The sequence below is a fragment of the Theobroma cacao genome, chromosome 2, assembly GCF_000208745.1.
Source record: "Theobroma cacao cultivar B97-61/B2 chromosome 2, Criollo_cocoa_genome_V2, whole genome shotgun sequence".
Classification (NCBI taxonomy): Eukaryota; Viridiplantae; Streptophyta; class Magnoliopsida; order Malvales; family Malvaceae; genus Theobroma; species Theobroma cacao.
In genome coordinates, this window is record NC_030851.1 from 4373261 (window position 1) to 4394308 (window position 21048).

General features: G+C 33.1%; 3 protein-coding genes across 3 annotated transcripts; 2 read left to right on the forward strand and 1 right to left on the reverse strand.

Moving 5' to 3' along the window:
- LOC18607804 (cruciferin CRU4) lies at window positions 8142-11262 on the forward strand. The gene is made up of 3 exons (XM_018114793.1): window positions 8142-8558; window positions 9990-10719; window positions 10821-11262. Exons 1-3 carry the CDS (start codon window positions 8351-8353, stop codon window positions 10981-10983), a joined length of 1101 nt encoding a protein of 366 aa, XP_017970282.1. The 5' UTR covers window positions 8142-8350; the 3' UTR covers window positions 10984-11262.
- LOC18607805 (pentatricopeptide repeat-containing protein At1g08070, chloroplastic) lies at window positions 11488-17686 on the forward strand. The gene is made up of 2 exons (XM_018114845.1): window positions 11488-13288; window positions 14870-17686. The coding sequence occupies exons 1-2, from the start codon at window positions 11623-11625 to the stop codon at window positions 16741-16743; spliced, it is 3540 nt and encodes a 1179-aa protein (XP_017970334.1). The 5' UTR covers window positions 11488-11622; the 3' UTR covers window positions 16744-17686.
- On the reverse strand, window positions 17743-20813 carry LOC18607807. The gene is made up of 7 exons (XM_007042173.2): window positions 20488-20813; window positions 20115-20214; window positions 19892-20012; window positions 19611-19732; window positions 19097-19218; window positions 18837-18996; window positions 17743-18014 (listed from the first exon to the last, which is right to left on the reverse strand). Exons 1-7 carry the CDS (start codon window positions 20612-20614, stop codon window positions 17900-17902), a joined length of 867 nt encoding a protein of 288 aa, XP_007042235.1. The 5' UTR covers window positions 20615-20813; the 3' UTR covers window positions 17743-17899.

Here is a 21048-nt window from a genome sequence, read left to right on the forward strand (position 1 = left end):
ATGATTTTGCAACCTTTTCTCCTTCCCTGGACTCCCATCATCCCTACTCAAAGTGAGTTTTTGATTCTAGACACTAACTAGCTTTCTCCATCGTCTTTTTTTTTTTTTAATTGAAAAAAAATTTTGAATCATACTCTTTAAACAAAAAAATTATTTCCATCATAATTGATTTTTTTCTTTATTTTAATTTTGAAAATTTCAAAAGTGAGAATTAACCGGTAGAGTCCGTTGGACTACTAGCCCACTCGATCCGGTCCTAATTTGTCATGATTTCAAAAACTGGAGGGAGGCTAATCTAGATGATTCATGATTTATTTATTTATTTTAGCTCTAAAACAACACTGGACTCTGGTCTGTAGACTCTGGACCCATCAAAACCCAACTTCTTGCCAAAATCTGACATGTCATTGTTATTCAAGGGCGTTTTCTATGGGCTCTTGCATCGTGGTCCAATGGTCTCTCACCCATCACAATTCAAATGCAGCATTTTCGTTATTTTTGTATAACTTATTAAGAACAAGAAGGGATTTTTAAAAAAAAAAAGAGAATTTTTTCTTAATTCCTGTTTGTTTAACTCGATAATAGCCTCACTTAACTGGAAACTAACACTTCAAATGATATCCGTTGCCATATTTCCATTCAATAGGGAAAAGAGACACGTCAATATTTAAATTATGAAAAAATAAATTAAAATTTATGAAATAAAAAATAATTATCTTCTTTTGCATAGTTCAAATCTAATAATTTTGACAAATATGTAAAAAATAACTATTAGCTCTATCATAGTCAATTATCATGTGCTCAAGATATCATAAAGTAGATATAAAATAAAAGGCCAACATCATCTCTTTCTCTTACTTATTTAATATGTACGAAAATCGGTTAGATGAAGAGGTATAACTCTCTCTAACCCAATCTTTTTTTTTTAATTTCTCCATTTTGGCCATGAATTTAAAATCTTTCCTTTTATATATGAATTTATTCTAATTTAAGTTAAGTATAGAGATTGGTTTTAATTACATATATACTAACACTTAATTAAAATTCTATAAATTTTAATTTTTACCACTATAAAACTCAGATATAATATCAATTTAAAAGAAGCTCCATGACTATAAAGTTGAGAGTGATATTTGAAACTCAAAAATATTATTTAATATATCTAGTATGATTAAGAAAGTAAAAAGCGTAAGATGGACGGTTTGGTCAGTTGTAGTATATGCATAATTCATGTTGAACATTGAGTCAAGATAGCTTTTCTTTCCAGTACCTAATTAATAATAGAACCAATTGTCACCAGATTAGTACATAGTAAAAGAAGAAATAACAAAAAAAAAAAGGACATGAACTCCTGTAAATATATCTTAGTTATTTTATGCGATGATTTTGATTAGATTCACCGGAATTTGAAAAGGGAAATTATGTTATGGTTTTACATTGTTTACTGCAGAATTAGACATGAACTCTAGACCTATTGACTACATTGGTTTTACATTGTTTACTGCAGAATTGCACGACTAATATCATTGTGAGGGGCCAATTCGAGCAAAAAAGATTGCTCTTTGGTCCCAACACGGCATGTTGCACCATAAATATGTTCATATATGGTCAGTAATGACGGTTGTAGGCTTGCAGCCGCGTGCACTAATTAAGAAGCGTCCTCCACGGTCCCCAGCCCCAAGATACCGGACCAGATTGTCAGCGACAATGCCTAATCCAGTAACAGTAGTATGGCGTTTGTCTGTCCTTTTTCTTCGCCCTTTGAATCACCGACGATGACTTTGATCTAAACAATCCCATGCGAAGCAAGTTTTCTACCTACAACTTTCAGACCAAGCCAACTCCGCATGAAATTGGAGTATTTTTATATGATTTAAAAGCAATACATGTATTTGAAAAAGAATTGAGTATTTTTATATAATTAAATATATCAATTAGATTGTTTTTTTATATATAATTTTTTAATTTTTAATTTTAAAAATAAATCTAAACCATCAATATCAGAATAGTTGTTATATTTTAAAAAACATTCAAGATTAAGATAATATTTTTTTAAACTATTATCATATAATGAATTTAACTTTTTACCTCTAAATAAAAAATTAAAAATATTTTCATATATCTTAATTTGTTCAAATCTACTTTGAAGTGAAAAAATTACTTGAATAACCAGATTCATATTTTCGATTTGACATGAAGTATAAAAATATTTAATTATTTTATATTATTTTATTATAATGTTAATATAAAATCAATAATCAAAATTTTTAATTCAATAAATCAACTATCATATAAAATAAAAATAATATAATAATATAATAAAAATNTAAAGAAAAAAATATATAAAGATTAAAATAATAGTACTTAATTGTTAAATGTTTATTACAAATTACAAATGAGGCTCATGATTTTTTGAAGATAATAAAAGAATAGACTTCTTGTATATTTTTTTTAAAAAAATTGAAGTTAAAAAAAGAAAGAGCAAATGAGAAAATAAAAATTTAAAAACAAAAATTATATATTGAAAAAAATAATTAGTTTTATATATATAAAAAAATAATTGTTGAAAATCATTAAATGAGTTATTGAAAATAAGAGAAATAAGTGAGAAAAAAATAAGTTGTTGGAGATGATTAAATATATATGACTATTAGTTTATTGAAAATAAGATAATATAGTTAAGAATTAATAGCATTCTAAAAAAAAAGAAGTAATAGAAAATTGAGATTTATTTAGCACATAATTAAAAAAGTAAAACAATAAATAATTTTATTAATTATTTTTAATTTTTATATATTTTTAATATAATTAATTATATTATAATTATTATAAAATTATAAAATTTTTTTAAAATTAAGACTTCTCCAAATTGATGACCTAAAGCACTTGTTTGGGTGGCTTCACCCAAGAGCCGACTCTGCTCGTGCACTAATTAAGAAGCATCCTCCATGGTCCCCAGCCCCAAGATACCGTACTAGATAGTCGGCGATAATACCTAATCCAGAAAAAGTAGTATAGCGTTAGTCTGTCCTTTTTCTTCACCCTTTGAATCACCGACGATGACTTTGATCTAAACAATCCCATGCAAAGCAAGTTTTCTACCTACAACTTTCAGACCAAGCCAACTCCATATATTAATAGGAGGTATTCATGCATTTCCAAACCCGACTAGGGAATGCAGATCAAACAATATCGAGACTAGGGAGGCAACCAAGGTTTTTTTCTCGACCCAACCGCTACTCAACTCTTTAACACTATCTGTCGCCAATTGATATCTATCGAGTATCATCTTCAAGAACCGACTTGATCTGAAATATATATTTATATTTAATTCAATTTGAAACTCATTTCAATTTCATGAGAATAATTATTTTTAATATAAATTACATTTTAATTTCATAAAATGTGTACGATATTATAAAATTAATCTCTTGATTAACATATTAAATAAGACATATATGAATATAAAATTAAATAAGTAATAAAATATATTATTTTTGTATATATTCAAGAAGGGCCATGCAAAGCGGGACATCCTAAACCTACCCCGAGTTGACTCAATTCATTTTGATCCTTTTTTTTCAAACAAATAATTCGTTCTTTCATAACTTAATGAAATTCGTCGAGAATAAGTGTTTTTTTTTTTTTACCATCTCTAATCAAAATCGGCCATTTTCGTATCTTCGTTAGTTTCCTTTGTAATTTCGTTAAAAAAATTAAGGATAATTATTGAATAAATTTTAGATTAATAATGAGAAATTTAGAAAGAAATTATTGCCGATAAGGTATCCCATCACTGGCGATAAAAGCCAGGCGTATCTTGGCAATTATTGCACCGAAAGGGCATTTTCCAAAGCAAAGCCAACAGAATCTTTAAGAGGTCATTGCCTATTAGCCACGTTCCATAACTAGTTTTTGTTTTCTTCTTCTTTCTTTTTTTTTTTTTTTTGTGAAAAACTATCTGATCAGCGGCTAACTTGGAGCGAGAATTCGGAAATCTTTCTATATTTTAAGTAATAGACAAATATGTGATAAAAAGAGTGCACCGGCTGCCGTGGGACGATCGATGCTGGACGCAACAATCCTATCTGCAAGCCTCGAAGAAGACGACCTATGCTCTACTGATATTTCATTTTCAAATCATTATATAATCTTATTAGAACATATATTTTAAACTCGAAACCTCGTTTAGAAGGGATATTTTATTAAAACATCTTTATCTTATAAATTAATTAAGTTTTGTTTGATTCATATATTTTATTATTTTTTTAAAACAATAAAAATACCAACAAAACATAATGTATAAGTAAATTTTAAACAACGTAGTGATAGAATCATTACCACATCATTCATAAAAGAATATGATAATTACTTGTCAATCATATCGTTAATTAGATATTAAACTATATAAGGAAAAATTAATTTTTTATTTGAAAATTCCTAGTAATAAGATAGGATTAATCCAATACAAAACTTATTTGCAACTTGTAAGAATCATAAATTCCTGCTGAGATATCTATTAATTCATTAATTTGAAATTCTCAATTTTGATGCATAAAATTTTTTATTATTTCCCTGGTTGTTGACCTCTATCGACCATTCAATTTCAATCAAACAAAAATCCGAGAAGCATGTGCTATAAAACCACATTTGACCTTTTCGACTGTTATACGTAGTGGAAAGACAGCTATTTTGACATTAGATGAAAAAAGCACGTGGTAGGGTTTCCATTATTACCAAACAGATAAGGCTCATTTCCATTTGAAATTATGGAACTAGGACCACCTGGGAATGGGCCAATAAATATATAATTTTTATGAAAAAAAATAAAACAAATCAGGACTCTTTATAGTTAGGTTGTGAGATATCGAAATGTTGTCATGTGCAAAACATGTGGTACGGAGACAAAAGGCTGCGAATCTCTTGAACGCTACATTTAGAAATCGGCTAACTTTTTCTTGAGGGAATTGTTGAAAAGGTCAATGAATCAAAAATATTTATGAATTATTACTATCACAAAAAGATTTTATTAAAGAGGAAATGGAACTTTGACAATTTTCTAAGATGGAAACTGCAATGATTTTTTTATCCTCATGCTTTTCAATTACGTTTTTGAAAGTTTAGTTGTAAATAGGGATGACAATGGGTAAGATATTTGTTAATTTTGAGATATCTCAACCCAAATTCGATAAAAAAATAGAATACCCAAACTCGATAATTACCTAAATATTTTTTAAATTTACTATCTTACCCCGAACCCTAATATATACTCACTACTCAATAATTACTTGAACTCATTTAAAAATTCGATTATGTTAAAAAATTATTAAACTATTTTTCATGGATACTCAATTATCCGAACCCGAATCTATTCCCATATCTATATACAATAATATTTTCATTCATATTTCATATAATTCATCAATAATTAAATTTATAAAAGCACATAAATAATAAAATTTAAATTTAAATAATCAAAAACAAATATTCAAACAATAACTTAAACATTACAAGTTTAATTAACTATATGGATTTGTCTATAAAATTAAAAACAAATAACTATATTCCAAATTATTCTAATGTTACAATTTCTTTTTAGGTATATATTTTATAAGTTTATATACACAAAACTATATATTATAAACAATAATTTTATAAGTTATAATTTCTGTAACGTTAATACAAAATAAAAAGTAAACATGTTTATATTTAAAGTATATATACTAAAAATATATATAATAGTAATTGTATTATTTATAAATTAACATAATGTATAAAATATGTCTATTAGAAGATATTACAAGTTAATTAATAATCATAGTTTTATGAATTAATTTAATTAATAATATGAGTTTATCTTTAATTACATAAAATTAAAAAATATATATATAATCGGGTTTAGGTATTGGGTACCCAATGGGTAATACTTAAATCTTACCTGAACTCGATACAGGTAGTAAAATTACTACTCGAACTTTACGTGAACCCGATTATAGGGTACCCTAACCTTATATAACTAGGTTGGGTACTTGTGGATACCCTATAATAGGTACCCATTGACATCCTAATTGCGAAAAGAGAGAGAAAATGGAGGAAAAGTTTCGATCAAGGCATCAACGACACAAAACCAACCTGTTGAGGTCGAAAACAGCCTCTCGTGGCCATATCTAGCTTGGCTTATGCCAGATCTGCATATTGGTGTGGCATTAGTGGCCAGAAGGGAGGAAAGAAAAAGAAAGAAGGAAATAGAAGAAATTGAGAAAGAACGAAGAAAGAGAAAAAAGAGGGTAAAAACTAAATCTGACATTAAGGGTGAGTATTAATTGATGTAAATTAAAAAAATTGGTTGAAATTAATTGAATTTGCTTACTTCGATTCAATTTTTTCAATAAGGTGATTTTTTCGATTATATTGGTAGATTTTTAGTATCTAAAATTTACAATCAAATCGGTTGAAAAATTGATGGTTAATAATATATATATAGACACACATAATTAAACAAAATATTTAGACTGTATTAGTGAAATTCTATTGAAATGTTAAGCAAATTTTTTTAAAAAATATTTTTTATATATACATATTATTAATAATTTGAAATGATTAAAATATATCGATTTCGATTATTTTTTATTTAAATAATTCAATCAATTTTGATTAATTTTTCTAAAAATTTAATTAATTTAGTTTTCAAAATTTTAAAAATCGAAACGATTGAATTGATCAAATACTTATTTGATTTGTAACATGATCATCATTAGTTGTTGATGTATTAAAAGTTTGTTGCTATAGATGTCGCCAAAGGGTATTTTTTTTAAAGATGATTTTATTAACCTCGACTGTTGGTAAATGCCATTAAAAGCCTAAGGTTATAGTTGTCGAAGACTCCCTATGACATGACAAGGAACTGGCTCGAGCAAAACCTATACAATTTGCAAAAGATCACTTGCTCAAATCCTTATTGACAACTTTACAAGAAATCAACAATCATACAAAAACAACGGTCACACGTATCATGAAAAAGGCACGTTTGGTTCATGAAATGAAATCGAATAAAATATAATAGAATAGTTATTATGTGAAAAAAAATAAAAAATAAATAAAATAGAATAGTTATTATATAGTTTGGTTCATAGAAAATTACTCATTATTATAATTTAATTAAATTCTTCTTTTTTAATCTTTTAATTTTATTTTCATTAAAACTTTAAAACATTAATAATTTATTATTAAATTATTAATATGTTTTTTATTTTAATCTCTTTTTTTCTATTTGTATTTGTACTTTTTAATCTTTTAATTTCTATTTTCATTAAAAACTTAAACATTAATAATTTATTATTAAATTATTAAAATCATTTTTANATTAATTAATTTATTATTAAATTATTAAAATCTATTTTTATTTTTTATTTTTATTTTCTATTGTAAGTTATAATTATTTTCAATAAATAAGAATATTTTTGTCCAATAAAATTTTGACTCTATTTCATAATCGTTAATGGGAAGGTGAGGAATGGCTAAACCGAGATTACCTCAAAAACCAACCAAAAGAAAAAAATAAAAATGAGAAAATAATAAAAGAGGAATGGCTTAAATATTTGACATACCAAACGTGCCAAAAGAGTATTTGGCAGCAAACAAGGGACAACAGCCCCCGCAGAGGGTGGATCATGCCCATGCTCTAGGGCTTTCTCTCCTTATCCTGCCAAAAAACAGAAGCAGCAAAATCACCCCAAGTTCCCACAAGTTAAAGGAACCGGAGGTTAGACAAAAAAAAAGGACTCAAACCCAGAGCATACAGGCAGAAGGTGCAGCAGACAACGCTGCAAAAGTCCAGCTCAATAATGGAAGGACCTTAAATATTAAAAGAATATTTTCTATTTACTATTTTCCCTTCCCTCTTTTTCACTCTTCTTTTCTTTTTCTTTAAATTGACAAAAAGAAAAAATTAAGGGTAAAATGGTAATCAAAACATCCTACTTAGTAAAGTTTCCAAATTTTCATTTCCTTTTTCATAAATTTCTTGTCATAGTAGTATAACCAATAAATATTTTTGGATCATTGGCCCTTGTTGTAATGAAAACGGGGTACAGGTCAAACGCAAATAAGCTTCGCGTTATTTTGATTAGGGTAACGTCTGCTTCTTGAACACTATCTTTTTCCCAAGTTTCAAACCTTGTTGGCATTTTGCAGCTAACTTCTCTATATATACAAGTTGAACGCTCCCAGTCCCAGAATCTGTAACCAGATAAAAACTGAACATATAAATTGTCAGTTAAGGAAAGAATACATTTCTATCTCTGTTCTGCGTATTTGATACATACTGTTACTCTGCAGAATTAATAAGCAAATGCAAAAAGCTATGAACATGGACTTATCTCCCAAGTTTCCCCGAACATTTGCTGAGGGAGAAGGCGGTGGATACTACAACTGGGCAAGTGCTGACTCTCCGGTGCTCCGAGAGGCCAAAGTTGCTGCCGGTAAGCTTGTTTTGAAGCCTCGGGGTTTCGCTCTTCCCCATTATGCGGATTGCTCCAAAGTCGGTTATGTTCTTGAAGGTATGTCAACTCTGATTTTTCGTTTACTGGCCAAAAAGTTGATGTATGAATTAAAGATTTGTTTAGTTTCTTTGTTTTTCCATTCTCGTATCATCTTCTATGTTATGATCACATCAGGCTCTTCCATTCTATTCTAATTATGTTGAGTTGTATACTGTTAAAGTTGCAGTACTAGAGATATTTTGTGAGTCAAATTGGTTAGAAAGATTCGTTCTCATTGTCAAATTAGACAATGCTCGTTATTCAATGGGTGCTTAATCATTGCAAATATCTTCCAAGTTGTGGAAACTCTTTCAATAAATTGATATGATTTGTTATGTTATAGCCTTATAGAGTTATAGGATGAGTTTTCTTTCAATAAATTGTATTGATTTTGGTATTTTAATAAATAATTTCATGGCTTAACCAAAAAAAAATTAAGTTATACTGATGTAAAATTACACCATTTTATATTTTTTTTGTAAGAATAATATTTTAAGAAACCAACCATTAGATTTAACAGTATCTTAATGCTAATCATGTATGCAAGCTTTTTAGTCAATCTGAAATCTATATCACGTCAATCAAGAATATCTTATACTATAATATACATAAAACCATTAAAAACTTTTATAGTAAAAAGTATATAAGCATTTTTAATTAATTTTAAAAATTTATATGCTCAATTTATACATAGATAGAGTATGAAAATTAATGATGGGATTAATGAAATAAAAGTTGTATAAAACTATGTGAAACGGAGTAGAACTCAATAAATTTTACACCGATATAAATGAATTCCAATGAATCCCTCCTCTTGTAGTAACATTTTCCTACTAACAAGGAGAGAGATTTTCTATTTAACAAATTTTTCCCTGATAAGGTTATGAAAAGGTAAGGTCGACCAATTTAGGGTAGACCTACCAATTCAGTTCTCTTGCCAACACCAATCATTTCATATCTTCAACAGTTTTTTGTCAAATAAGTTAAAGACTTACGGATAGAGGATGAATAAATAATTTTTTTTAAAAAAAAATTATTCATAAGTATAATGTTTAAAATTAAATCGATAAACTTTTGGTCTCTGGTCAATGTACAAGCATTTTCCATAAAGAAAAAAGAGTGAAAAAAATTTAATGAAAATTCTTCTTGACCATACACTTTTGTCTTTATATTTGTCCTCATGATGTGGCAAAAATTTATTGATTTAATTTTAAGCATTATACGTAAAAATAATTGACTTCCCGTAAATTGAATAAAATTTTACCACATCAAATATATAAATATAATAAAGACAAAAGTATAGGATCAAATAGTATTATTTTTTGTCTATTTCCTCCCACGTTCCTTACCTTCATTATTGCATTTATAATAATTTTTTTTTTGAAAGTTACATATATAATAATTCAGCAGGAGATCTTACAGAAACTTTGATGATCTTATTTTTGTTAGGTAATTGTGGAGTAGGATTGACATTAGCGGCCGACCTAAAGGATAAGATGGCTTTCATAGGCCTTAAGAAAGGTAACATAATACCAGTTCCATCTGGATCAGTTTCATGGTGGTATAATTATGGAAATTCCGATGTGGTTATAGTATTCCTGGGTGATGCTACTAAGGCCTATGTTCCTGGTGAAATTACCTACTTCTTGTTAGCTGGACCTCAGGGTCACTTGGCAGCTTTCTCTCCTGAATTCATAGCAAGAACTTACCATGTCAGTGTAGAAAAAGCACAAAAGCTTGCCGATAGCCAAAAGAGCGTTTTAAGCACGAAGCTTGGCCAGGAAGAAGCAGAAGGCATCCCGAAGCCTTCCGAGGACCTCGTAAACCTTTGGACCCAGAACATCGATAGTTCATCTCCTGATGTTCAAGTCAAGAATGGAGGCAAATCCACCACGCTGACAGGAATTCAATTTCCTTTTCTTGGAGAAGTCGGGCTGAATGTAACTCGCTTAGTACTTGAACCCAATGCCACTCGAGCACCGGCCTATGCATCTGATGCACAAGTGTTCTACATTGCAAAAGGAAGTGGTCAAGTACAAATAGTCGGTCTTCAAGGCAAGCTTTGTTTGAACACCATAGTTGAGACTGGCCAAATATTTGTTGTGCCAAGTTTTTTCATGGTCACCTTCTCAGCGAATGGAGAAGGAATGGAGTCGGTCTCTATTGTAACATCTCCACGGTAAGCAATTATTCTCTTCCTAATCCTTCTTCCAACAATTAACATAAATTACTTCTGTTCTTGATATAAATAGATATCACTCTTCTGTAATTTGTTTGCAGACGTGTCACCGGCGAATTAGCCAGTAAAAATTCGGTTCTGAATACAATTCCCTCAATTCTGCAAGTCAGCCTTAATCTGACCCCGGAGCTTAATCAACATTTCCGGCGGATGATAGAAACTGGCACAATCATTGCCCCTCCAATGAACTTGGACCACGCTTAAAGCCGACGAAGAAAGCTATGGTTATGTTTTGTGCACTGTCTTTTGTCCTGTATATTAAGGACGATGCAGTGGCTTCGGAAGCAAGTAGTTAATATCTCTATTTCAATAGAGAAATAATGAAGTGTCCTGATCAGTATTCTCATCTGAAGTTATGAACGTTTCTATGTTTTATTATGGATATTCACTAATGTTATGACGAGTACAACACGACGATCCCATTTGTAATGTAATTTATTTTATTAATTGGATTTTATCATATGTACTAATAGAGTGATGAAAGTAGACTTCATCTATTTTATGTTAAATGTTATGTAATTTTTATCTTTAATTTTAATTTTTTGGTTAAAATATAAAAATATTATTTGTTAATTAACATCAACATTATATTTAATTACCTTATTTAGGTTAACTTTATTACTTTCAAATGTTATATTATAATTTAAAAGATAAAACATATAATAACATTTAATGTTAAAAGTATAAAACTCTGCTTGTATTAGAGAGCATACGGCACCATGTTTCTCTCGGTGATAGAAGTCAACACAACAGCCATCCTACGAGAAGAAACATCTTGGAGGAATTTACTTATACGCAGATGATGGTTATGCCTGAAGTATTTTACAGCCCAGTGTCATTGAAATGCTCTTTCAAATTCACTCACTTCTATCAGAGCTCTCAAAGCCTCATCAGACAATTCTTAAAACCAAACAAATCCACGCTTTAATAGCCAAAACACGCCTCTCCCTTGATCCATTTTTCGCCACCAAGCTCGTCAGATTCTACGCGCACAACGATGATCTTTGCTCCGCCCACAACCTGTTCGACGAAACACCTGCAAGAAGCGTTTTCCTTTGGAATTCCATCATTCGAGCTTACGCACGAGCCCGCAAGTTCAACGATGCCTTGTCATTGTTCGAAAGGATGCTGGGAACGGAAACAAAACCCGATAACTTCACGTACGCGTGTGTCGTACGAGCTTGCTGTGAGAACTTTGATTTGGATGTGATGAGACTTGTTCATACAAGAGTGATTGTTTCCGGGTTAGGATTGGATTTAATCTGTGGCAGTGCTCTTGTGACTGGGTATTCAAAACTGTACCTTGTTGACGAAGCAAGCAAAGTTTTTTATGGGATGCCTGAGAAGGATTTGGCTTTGTGGAATTCTATGGTTTCGGGATATGGGCATTGTGGCCTTTGTAATAAAGGGTTAGAATTGTTTAGTTGGATGAGACATATGGGGCAACAGCCAGATGGGTATACTTTGGTTGGGCTGATATCAGGGTTAGTAGATTCCCACGGCTTGTTGAGTGTTGGTCAAGGACTTCAAGGTTTTTGTTTGAAAAGCGGTTTTGATCGTACTGTTCATGTGGGAAGTTCACTTGTAAGCATGTATTCGAGGTTTAAGTGCATGGATTCGGCGAACATTGTGTTTAGTAGTTTGCTTCAGCCTGATGTAGTTGCATGGTCTTCTCTGATAACTGGATATTCTCAGTGCGGGGAATATGGTAAGGCATTGCTCTACTTTTGGAAACTGAACATGGAGATGGATAAGAAAGCAGATCCCATTCTAATCTCTGCTGTGTTGGAGGCCGCTGCTCGATCAACAAATGCACGGTTTGGTAGTGAGATACATGGTTATGTTGTTCGACATGGATTTGAATCGAATGTCATGGTTTCTTCTGCTCTGATAGACATGTATTTTAAGTGTGGATTTACGTGCTTGGGGATCGGTGTTTTTGAGATTATGCCGGAAAGAAGTACAATATCTTACAATTGTCTTATTTCAGGTCTTGGATTGGATGGAATGGCTTACCAAGCATTCGAGATGTTTGATGAGATGCTAGTGGTTGGACTAAAACCTGATGATTCAACCTTCTCGGCCCTTCTTACTGCTTGTTGCCATGCTGGCCTTCTCAACGATGGTTGGGAAATTTTCAGGAGGATGAAATATGAGTTTTCCATCCAACCTAGAACAGAGCACTATGTTCACATGGTGAAGCTTCTTGGAATGGCTGGAGAGTTGGAAGAGGCATACAATTTTATCTTGTGCTTGCCAAAGCCAGTGGACTCTAGCATCTGGGGAGCGATGCTATCATGCTGCGATGGTCATGGAAATTCTGAGTTGGCAGAAGTTGTATCCCAGCAACTATTGGAAAATGAACCAAAAAAAGGTGCTTATAGAGTTATGCTTTCTAACATCTATGCTGGTGATGGGAGGTGGGATGATGTGAAGAAGTTAAGAGATGACATAGCAGAGCGGGGAGTAAGAAAAGTACCAGGGCTTAGCTGGATTAGAAGTGGAAGCGGTTAGGTATTAAATGACTCGTCAAATCTCTTATTATCAGGTTTCAGTCTTTTCATGTGATCATCAAGCAGAGGCAGCAAATATAAATGCTTCAATGCGGTTACAAACTACAATCTTTCATGGAGCATTCTCAGTTTTGAACAGCAATGAAAATGGAGGCAGTTCAAGCTTCGAAGTGCTCCCTATTCAATCTGTCTATTCCCTCAAAACATCAGAAGCAATTTGAAGAAATTTCAAGCTTGGGAAACCAGCCAATCCTACAAAATTCTTTCCCTAAATGCTTTGAAACATAAGTCTGGCACAAGTTTAACATCGTCAAATTAAGTAGTAGATGAAGCACCAACATTGGGTTCTCGAACAGGTAAGAGAAACTTGGTTTGATTTTGGGTAGCATTTTCATCGAGCCAAGCCAATGTGGTAGCTTTTGTAGGAGCCCGTCTAGGCGAAGTTTCCTAACAGTGCTATGAAAGGATAAGAACTAGTTGGGAGTGAACATATTTGCCCATTATAGACAAATATAGACGGCCCTGCATCTCGCCCACGGAGGCAAAGACTTCACCAATATTCTTGCCAGTTACATCGATTATTCTCATTTTTCTAAGCTGAACTAAGTTACCTAATTCTCTTGTAATGCAAGAATCAGCATGTATACTGGTAAAAGCCATTAGAGTTTCCAACAAAAAAATTGCATCTCAATATTTGATTACTACACTAAAAGTGTGTATATGTTATAGATATCGTATTAGTAAAAAATGAGATAAGTCTTAGATATATAAATATAGGTATTTTATCACTTACATGTATGTCTTTTTAGATTGAGAACGTGGATACTAATTTATAAATATATTTAAACTCTATTTTCAGAGTTTAAGTCTCAAGGCTGCACGAGGTTAACTCTAATTTTTAGTCTTTTCAAAGTTTAAGGTTGCATAAGGTTGGGTCTAAGTGTAAATTTTATTTTTAGAATTTAAAATTATAAGAGGTTGGATTTAAGTTTTGATTCGATTTAAGTTTCGACTCATGACATTTGGTATTAAAGTAAAGTCATATCTTTACTAATATAGATCTTTATGAGAGATACAAGAATCGAGATAGATTCGAATTAATTTAAGGTTACTCTCCTCCACTGGTAAAGAGCCTATACAACAAAGTTTTGTACAATTGAATAAGATAGGATGTCATGGATCTTGCATTATTAAGAGATGAATGTGTTTTTGGTATATAAACATTACACTTATGGGACATTTTCTTGGGTTAAAATTGATTTTAATTTGTTTATTTTTCAAAATTGTATTTGAGAAAAAAATGAAAAAGCATATCCTTTATTTTAAAATATGAGCCAATATTTAAAAAGTCAATATTGATTCAACCATAAATATTTCATATAAAAGTAGAAATCTTACCTTTTGTTATCAATGAAAATGTTATTATTTTTCTTGAAGATATTAAATTATTTATCTTTAATACTATTTAATTTTAAACCTAACACATTTGTTTTTACTTTATAATCAAATCTTAACAAATAACAAAATAAACAAAATAAAAGAAATATTTTGTAATCGAACGCAAGCAGTCCCCTGAAAACGTTACCTTCCCAAGCGCCCTTCCCTTCCAATGCTTCGCGGCGGACTCTCTTCATCAACGACAGTACTTCCCAAACCACCACAACCCGAAACTCTTTTACCCGTAATTCAATCCCACATTGATTCTTCACAACCAAAATGCACAATTCCAAAGCCCTCTCCCTACACATCAACCTTGCAAACTCTCTTACAACCCATTTCAAACCAAAACGCACCTCGCCATTCATCCTATGCACCCCTTTTCCAATTCTTAACTGCTCGAAACTACTTAAAATTAGGCCAACAAATCCATTCCCACATGACCCTTCATGGGCTCCAACCCAATGCTTTTCTTGTTGCCAAAATGGTTGCCATGTATGCAAGTTCGGGTGATCTTGAATCAGCTGTAACAATATTCAATAAAATCGAAAGCCCAACTTCTTTGTTATATAATTCAATTATTAGAGCTTATACAAATTGTGGGTATCCTTTAAAAGCTGTAGATATTTATTGCAAAATGCATTATTTAGGGCTTAAGGGTGATAATTTTACGTTTCCCTTTGTGCTTAAATCATGCGCCAGTGTATTGAATGGTTGGATGGGTAAATGTGTTCATGGACAAAGTTTGAGATTTGGAATGGAGCTTGATATATATGTTGGCACTTCTTTGATTGATTTTTATGTAAAAATAGGTGAATTACGGGATGCCAAAAAGGTGTTTGATCTTATGACTGTGAGAGCGGTGTCCTCTTGGAACGCTTTGATTGCGGGCTATATGAAAGAAGGGGAGATTGGAGTAGCTGAGGGTTTGTTTGGGAGAATGCCGCGTAGGAATATAGTTTCTTGGACAGTTATGATTTCGGGTTACACGCAAAACGGGTTGGCTAAGGAGGCTTTGAGTTTGTTTGATGGGATGATGAAAGAAGAATCTGAGGTTAAGCCCAATTGGGTAACAATAATGAGTGTTTTGCCTGCTTGTGCACATTCAGCTGCTCTTGAACGCGGGAGACAGATTAATGAATATGTTAATAGGATTGGTTTGGAGTCAAATCCTTCAGTGCAGAATGCACTTATTGCAATGTATGCGGCATGTGGTAGCCTTGTTGATGCTCGTTGTTGTTTTGATAGAATACGGGAAAATGAAAAGAATTTGTGTGCTTGGAATGCCATGATTTCTGCTTATGCATCTCATGGTCGCGGCGTGGAATGTGTGTCAACTTTTGATAACATGATTAGAGCTGGGGTACACCCTGATGCGATCACATTCACAGGGTTGTTGTCTGGGTGTAGTCATTCTGGTCTTGTTGAGTTTGGGTTGAAGTACTTTAATTCTATGCAAACAGTGTATTCTGTGGAACCGAGACTTGAGCATTATGCTTGTGTTGTAGATCTTTTGGGTCGTGCTGGGCGATTGGTAGAAGCTATGGAGTTTATTAATAAAATTCCAATGCAACCGGGACCAAGCATTTGGGGTGCATTGTTAGCTGCTTGTCAGAAAAGTAAAAATTTAGAGATTGCTGAGATGGCAGCAAAGGAGCTGTTTGTTTTAGAACCAGAAAACAGTGGTAACTATGTTATGCTTTCAAATTTGTACGCTGAAGCTGGCATGTGGAAGGAGGCGGATAAATTGAGGGCTCATTTAAAATGTCAAGGCGTTAAGAAGAACCCTGGATGCAGTTGGACTGAGATTAATGGAAAAGCACACTTGTTCCTTGGTGGAGATACATCTCACCCTCAGGCGAAGGAAATATATAACCTGTTGGAAGCATTACTGGAAAAAATCAAGGCAGCTGGTTGTGTACCTAATACCAGCATTCTGTTGCATGACATTAGTGAAGAAGAGAAACAACATAACCTCACAGTGAAAAGCTGGCAATTGGTTTTGGACTACTGAATACATTCCTCAAATAGCTCTTCATGTAACTAAAAACCTGCAAATCTGTGGGGACTATCACACAGTTATAAAGTTCATATCTAAAATCTATGGATGAGAAATAGTTGTGAGAGATGTGAATCGTTTATATCACTTCAGAGATGGTGCTTTGTTCTTGTGGGGACTATTGGTAATAGGAACAGCTTCAAGGTTGTGAGACTTAAAGACGGTTTTGAACTCTCTCTATGGCCTGCACCTGTGGAACTCTTGGGAAAGCAAGTTTGAAATAAAAGCTTAAAAGTTTTGACTGCTTGAAGCTGCTGCTAATTTGGACTAGGAGTGCGATCATTTTGTGGATGATTGAAGATCGTAGAGTTTCAAAAGCTTGACTGCATCGACCAGATGGTTTTATGGCAAGTGCTTTAATTCCAGACAAGTTCCTTCTATTGTGTTTTTCACTTGTTACGCTGCTCTGAAAGCGGCATAGCTCACACGTTTCAATTACTTTCATTTCTTGCAGTGTTCTTTTAAGGTACCAGCAAAAGTCAAAATTTAATAACTGTTGTTTGCTGTCAGCGCGCTATCACAACAAAATTCTTAGAACCCAGATCCTAACCCAAGTCTCATCCGCCATCCCTATCTTGCTGAAGTTTGGTCTTTCAGAAATTATTTATCTCTCGAGTTTCAACATATTTAGTTCATCAGAGGCAAGCTGGTGATCTACATAGTTATGACTGAGGCATTTCATATTTGCTTATTAAAACTGTGCTCTGTACGTTTGTTAATGTCAAGTGATCAGGATCACCACCCCCTGCATTCTTTCACTGCTTGGGAAAAATGCCTCCACCGTTTGATGATCCTACTAAAACATTAAGCAAGTTGGGGAATTTTTTGGGTACATTTTATTTGTTTCTTGTAAGGAGTCTATCAAATAGAATCAAATTAAGAAGTGAGAGTCGTACAAAATGAAAGTAAAAAGAAAAGACTAAAAGTGTGAGTAAGAGCCCTTGCCCATCAGCGCATTAGAAAGAATATTTTGCTATAAAACATTTACAAACATGACAGAGTGTTCAAATTTCGAACCTATTTCTCTTTTGAAACAGTGTTCTTTAAGTGAAAGTTAGAGTGATCTGTTTGGATCGGTCTTGTTACATAAAGTATATGCCATAAGTGCAAGTCAGTGTGATTCCTCAGCTTGAACACTGGTGTAGGTACACGTGCAACTTTCCACCTCGGAACCATTTTTCTTGAACTTTGTCCATGAAACCTTCCATGTCTTCAGTAAGCTTATCCTGCATAAGAACAACCCGGCATAAATGCATGAAAGAAAGAAACTGTGAGGGGGACTTAAATCACAGTTGGGATTATACAATGACATTAGTTCATAGCATCAATTATCAGAAGATCATCATTGGCAACAAGATAAACAAGGTACGATCTGCTTGACCAGGGGAAAAGAAAGCCACCCATAGAAGCAGTACCACCAAATTAACCATAAATGTTCCCAAAACATTAAAATACAACTGCAGTTTACACTTGGCATAACCACCCTCCACTCAGTAAGTTGTCACCACCACCACAACTGACATATTACCATTGCCTACTCCAAGAACCACTAACACCCCGAACTGTATAGCCAACAACACTTATCAGCATAAACAACCACAACTTATTTATCAGCATAGTTGCCTTTGCTTCTCAACTACAAGCATTCCACCATCGATTCTCTTTGCTGATATTAAAGCTCCATTCATAACTACCATAAAAGCATTCTATGGTTACAACCCTATGCAAACGGTTAGTGGCAACTTTCAATAATTCTACATGTAAGTGCCATAGAAATTGAAAGATCCAAAGAGTAACCAGCAGGAATGAATTACTCAACCAACAATTCAGTTTTCTGACTACAAAAGAAGGCTTATTAACACAAGAAAGACTTCGAACATAAAATGCAATGGCACACCTCTAAAATACACGTTCCTGATTTTTTAAAACAAATATGTAACATGAATTTTATATAGAGATATTTACAATAAAGACCTTTACAGTGCTGTGATTAAACAAAAAAAATTCAGAAACTTTTACACCATAAGATGGCCAAACAAGAAGAATACCTCTCAGTTTCAATTGTCCTCTTTGCCAGCATAAGTGTTAAAAAGACAGGAACCATGGCAGCACACAAGTGCTTGAGGGTGTGCCCACTGACAATATGATGGGTCCATTTATATATTACTTTATCCATTGCTTCTTCTACCTTAGCTAAAAGATAGAATCCTGCCATTATAGAATTATATTATATACTCAGCGTCAGAGATGCATATGCATATGATATCTTTGTGATCTACAAGAAAGACTATGGATGAAAAGCACAAACCTGCTGCCCATAACCAAAATGTGGAATGCGTGTACATTGGGGGCAACAAAATAGCCATCAGTGGGATGGCAATGCAAGGAACAAACTGGACCAGGGCATAAGGCCGGAGGTCATCAAAAAACCTGCAGCATAAAATCTGTAGTAGGACATACTTGTTGAAAGAGCCAGCAGAAAGAATAACACTTTAAATCTTATACATCCCAGATGGAATGGATCAGTAGACACCAAGACCATCACAATGAAAATTCACTATTATTGATTCCAACCCACCCAGTCATCACCCCCAAGATTTAACACCCCCTAACCTCCATAAAACCTAATCAACACAAAGAATGAAAACCAAAAAAACTCTCAATTTCAGATTGCAAGCCAAATCATTTCACTAGTCTAAGGCAAGGAGTACATCAAAAAATGGAGAGTCAGGTCCTTAACTCATAAAATCAATTTCCACAGTGAAGACTTATAAGAAATGGACTGACATAATAGAAAAGGGGCAATGAAGCAGTGTGCTTACCTCCAGTACATGATACTGATTACGCCTGCCAGCAGCAGTGGTATGATGGAAACTGTTCCCTTCTGCTCATCAATTCTTTCAATAATAAATATTGCTATGATTGAAGTGAACGCAATAGTCATCTATACACGCCACAAAAACTGAATTTGTTAAAACAAATTACCAGCAATTTCTTTAAAAAAAAAAAACAAATGCACCCGAGCATTTGGGTCATTGATTGGTGCATGATCTCCTGCTGTTTGAATCCCCCTCCCCCCAAGTCCAAAATAAAAAAAACTGACCGGCAATCTATCCCACACAAGCCGAGCATCATTTGGCTGGAGATGATAGTACGAGGAACCAACTCCAACAGCAGCCACACCAATGAAAAAACAAGTCCAACCCCATAGTTCACCTTGCAAACTTTGTTCCAGATGTGAAACTTAATTAGCAACTCATAGAAAGCAGAACCTCTTCAGCTTCAAGACAATTATAATTTGATATAGCTACAAGATCCCAACTTACCATAACTTGAAATAATTCTTATAATAACAAAGTACAAGACCTACGACCCCGATAACTAGGAAAGGGAAATTCGAAACCACATTTAACGTATTGGGTATACCTGAAAAAGCAACAATAACAAGCACCCATCAGGGTGGAAATTCCAACTATGTTAAGAGCTAAGAGGTTCAAATTATGGCTTTTAACTAATTAATAAAAAAAAAAAGTAAATCATTTCTTGATTCCATTTCTCATTAAAGTTCGTGCTTTTTCTAATAACCCAGTTACAAAACTTGACCATAGTTCTTGAATCACCAGAATTTTAAAGAAAAAGCAAGCATGGGTAGACGATAACTAAAGTAAAGACGAATAAGGAAACAGAAGTCAAATTAACCGAAGAATTCGCGTTGATCGGCGAAATCGTGGTACTCTTGAGATTGAGGGATGGCGGGCGTGACGATCATCAAAACTACGAAGGAGAGAATCGCAACTCCCCATGCGTAAACGGTGCGTCTTCTCATCTCTCTTCTGTCACCGACGGAGCCTATAGAGTAAAGACGAAGGGAGAGGTTTAATTTGAACCTTGTACTATGGTTACGGCTCCGTTTGTTTGCTGGCGAAAATATATACCCTTTGGAATAACGTGGAACGGAAATTTTGTTTTTGTTTCGTTTAGCATAATAAGATAAGGAAAGTGTGTCGGCTTATTTTCTTATAGCGGTAGCGGTGTTCGTGTCTTATTGGATAATAAAATTCTGGAAGAGAAAAGGTTTTGTGAAGTAATTCGTATTCCATTTCACATACAAGTAAGGAATAGTCACAATCTTTTGCCCTCCTTAAATTCACTTCCTAAAATTCCCTATGCATGCATGCTTTGGCATCTTATCTTAGCCTCGCGTTACATGTCAAAAAAGTTCTTGCTTAAGTTCTTTTGCCTATTTTAATGAAATGCATC

What these genes read in the sequence shown, in the direction of transcription:
- LOC18607807 (XM_007042173.2), bottom strand. Translation starts at nt 20,614, where the DNA reads ATGAGAAGACGCACCGTTTACGCATGGGGAGTTGCGATTCTCTCCTTC. An exon ending in AAGAATTATTTCAAGTTATG is followed by an intron (nt 20,013 to 20,114) that starts GTAAGTTGGGAT and finishes TCTGGAACAAAG; the next exon opens with TTTGCAAGGTGAACTATGGG. An exon ending in ATCAGTATCATGTACTGGAG is followed by an intron (nt 19,219 to 19,610) that starts GTAAGCACACTG and finishes TTTATGCTGCAG; the next exon opens with GTTTTTTGATGACCTCCGGC.
- LOC18607805 (XM_018114845.1), top strand. Translation starts at nt 11,623, where the DNA reads ATGCTCTTTCAAATTCACTCACTTCTATCAGAGCTCTCAAAGCCTCAT. An exon ending in CTGGATTAGAAGTGGAAGCG is followed by an intron (nt 13,289 to 14,869) that starts GTTAGGTATTAA and finishes CAGTCCCCTGAA; the next exon opens with AACGTTACCTTCCCAAGCGC.
- LOC18607804 (XM_018114793.1), top strand. Translation starts at nt 8,351, where the DNA reads ATGCAAAAAGCTATGAACATGGACTTATCTCCCAAGTTTCCCCGAACA. An exon ending in AGTCGGTTATGTTCTTGAAG is followed by an intron (nt 8,559 to 9,989) that starts GTATGTCAACTC and finishes TATTTTTGTTAG; the next exon opens with GTAATTGTGGAGTAGGATTG. An exon ending in TCTATTGTAACATCTCCACG is followed by an intron (nt 10,720 to 10,820) that starts GTAAGCAATTAT and finishes ATTTGTTTGCAG; the next exon opens with ACGTGTCACCGGCGAATTAG.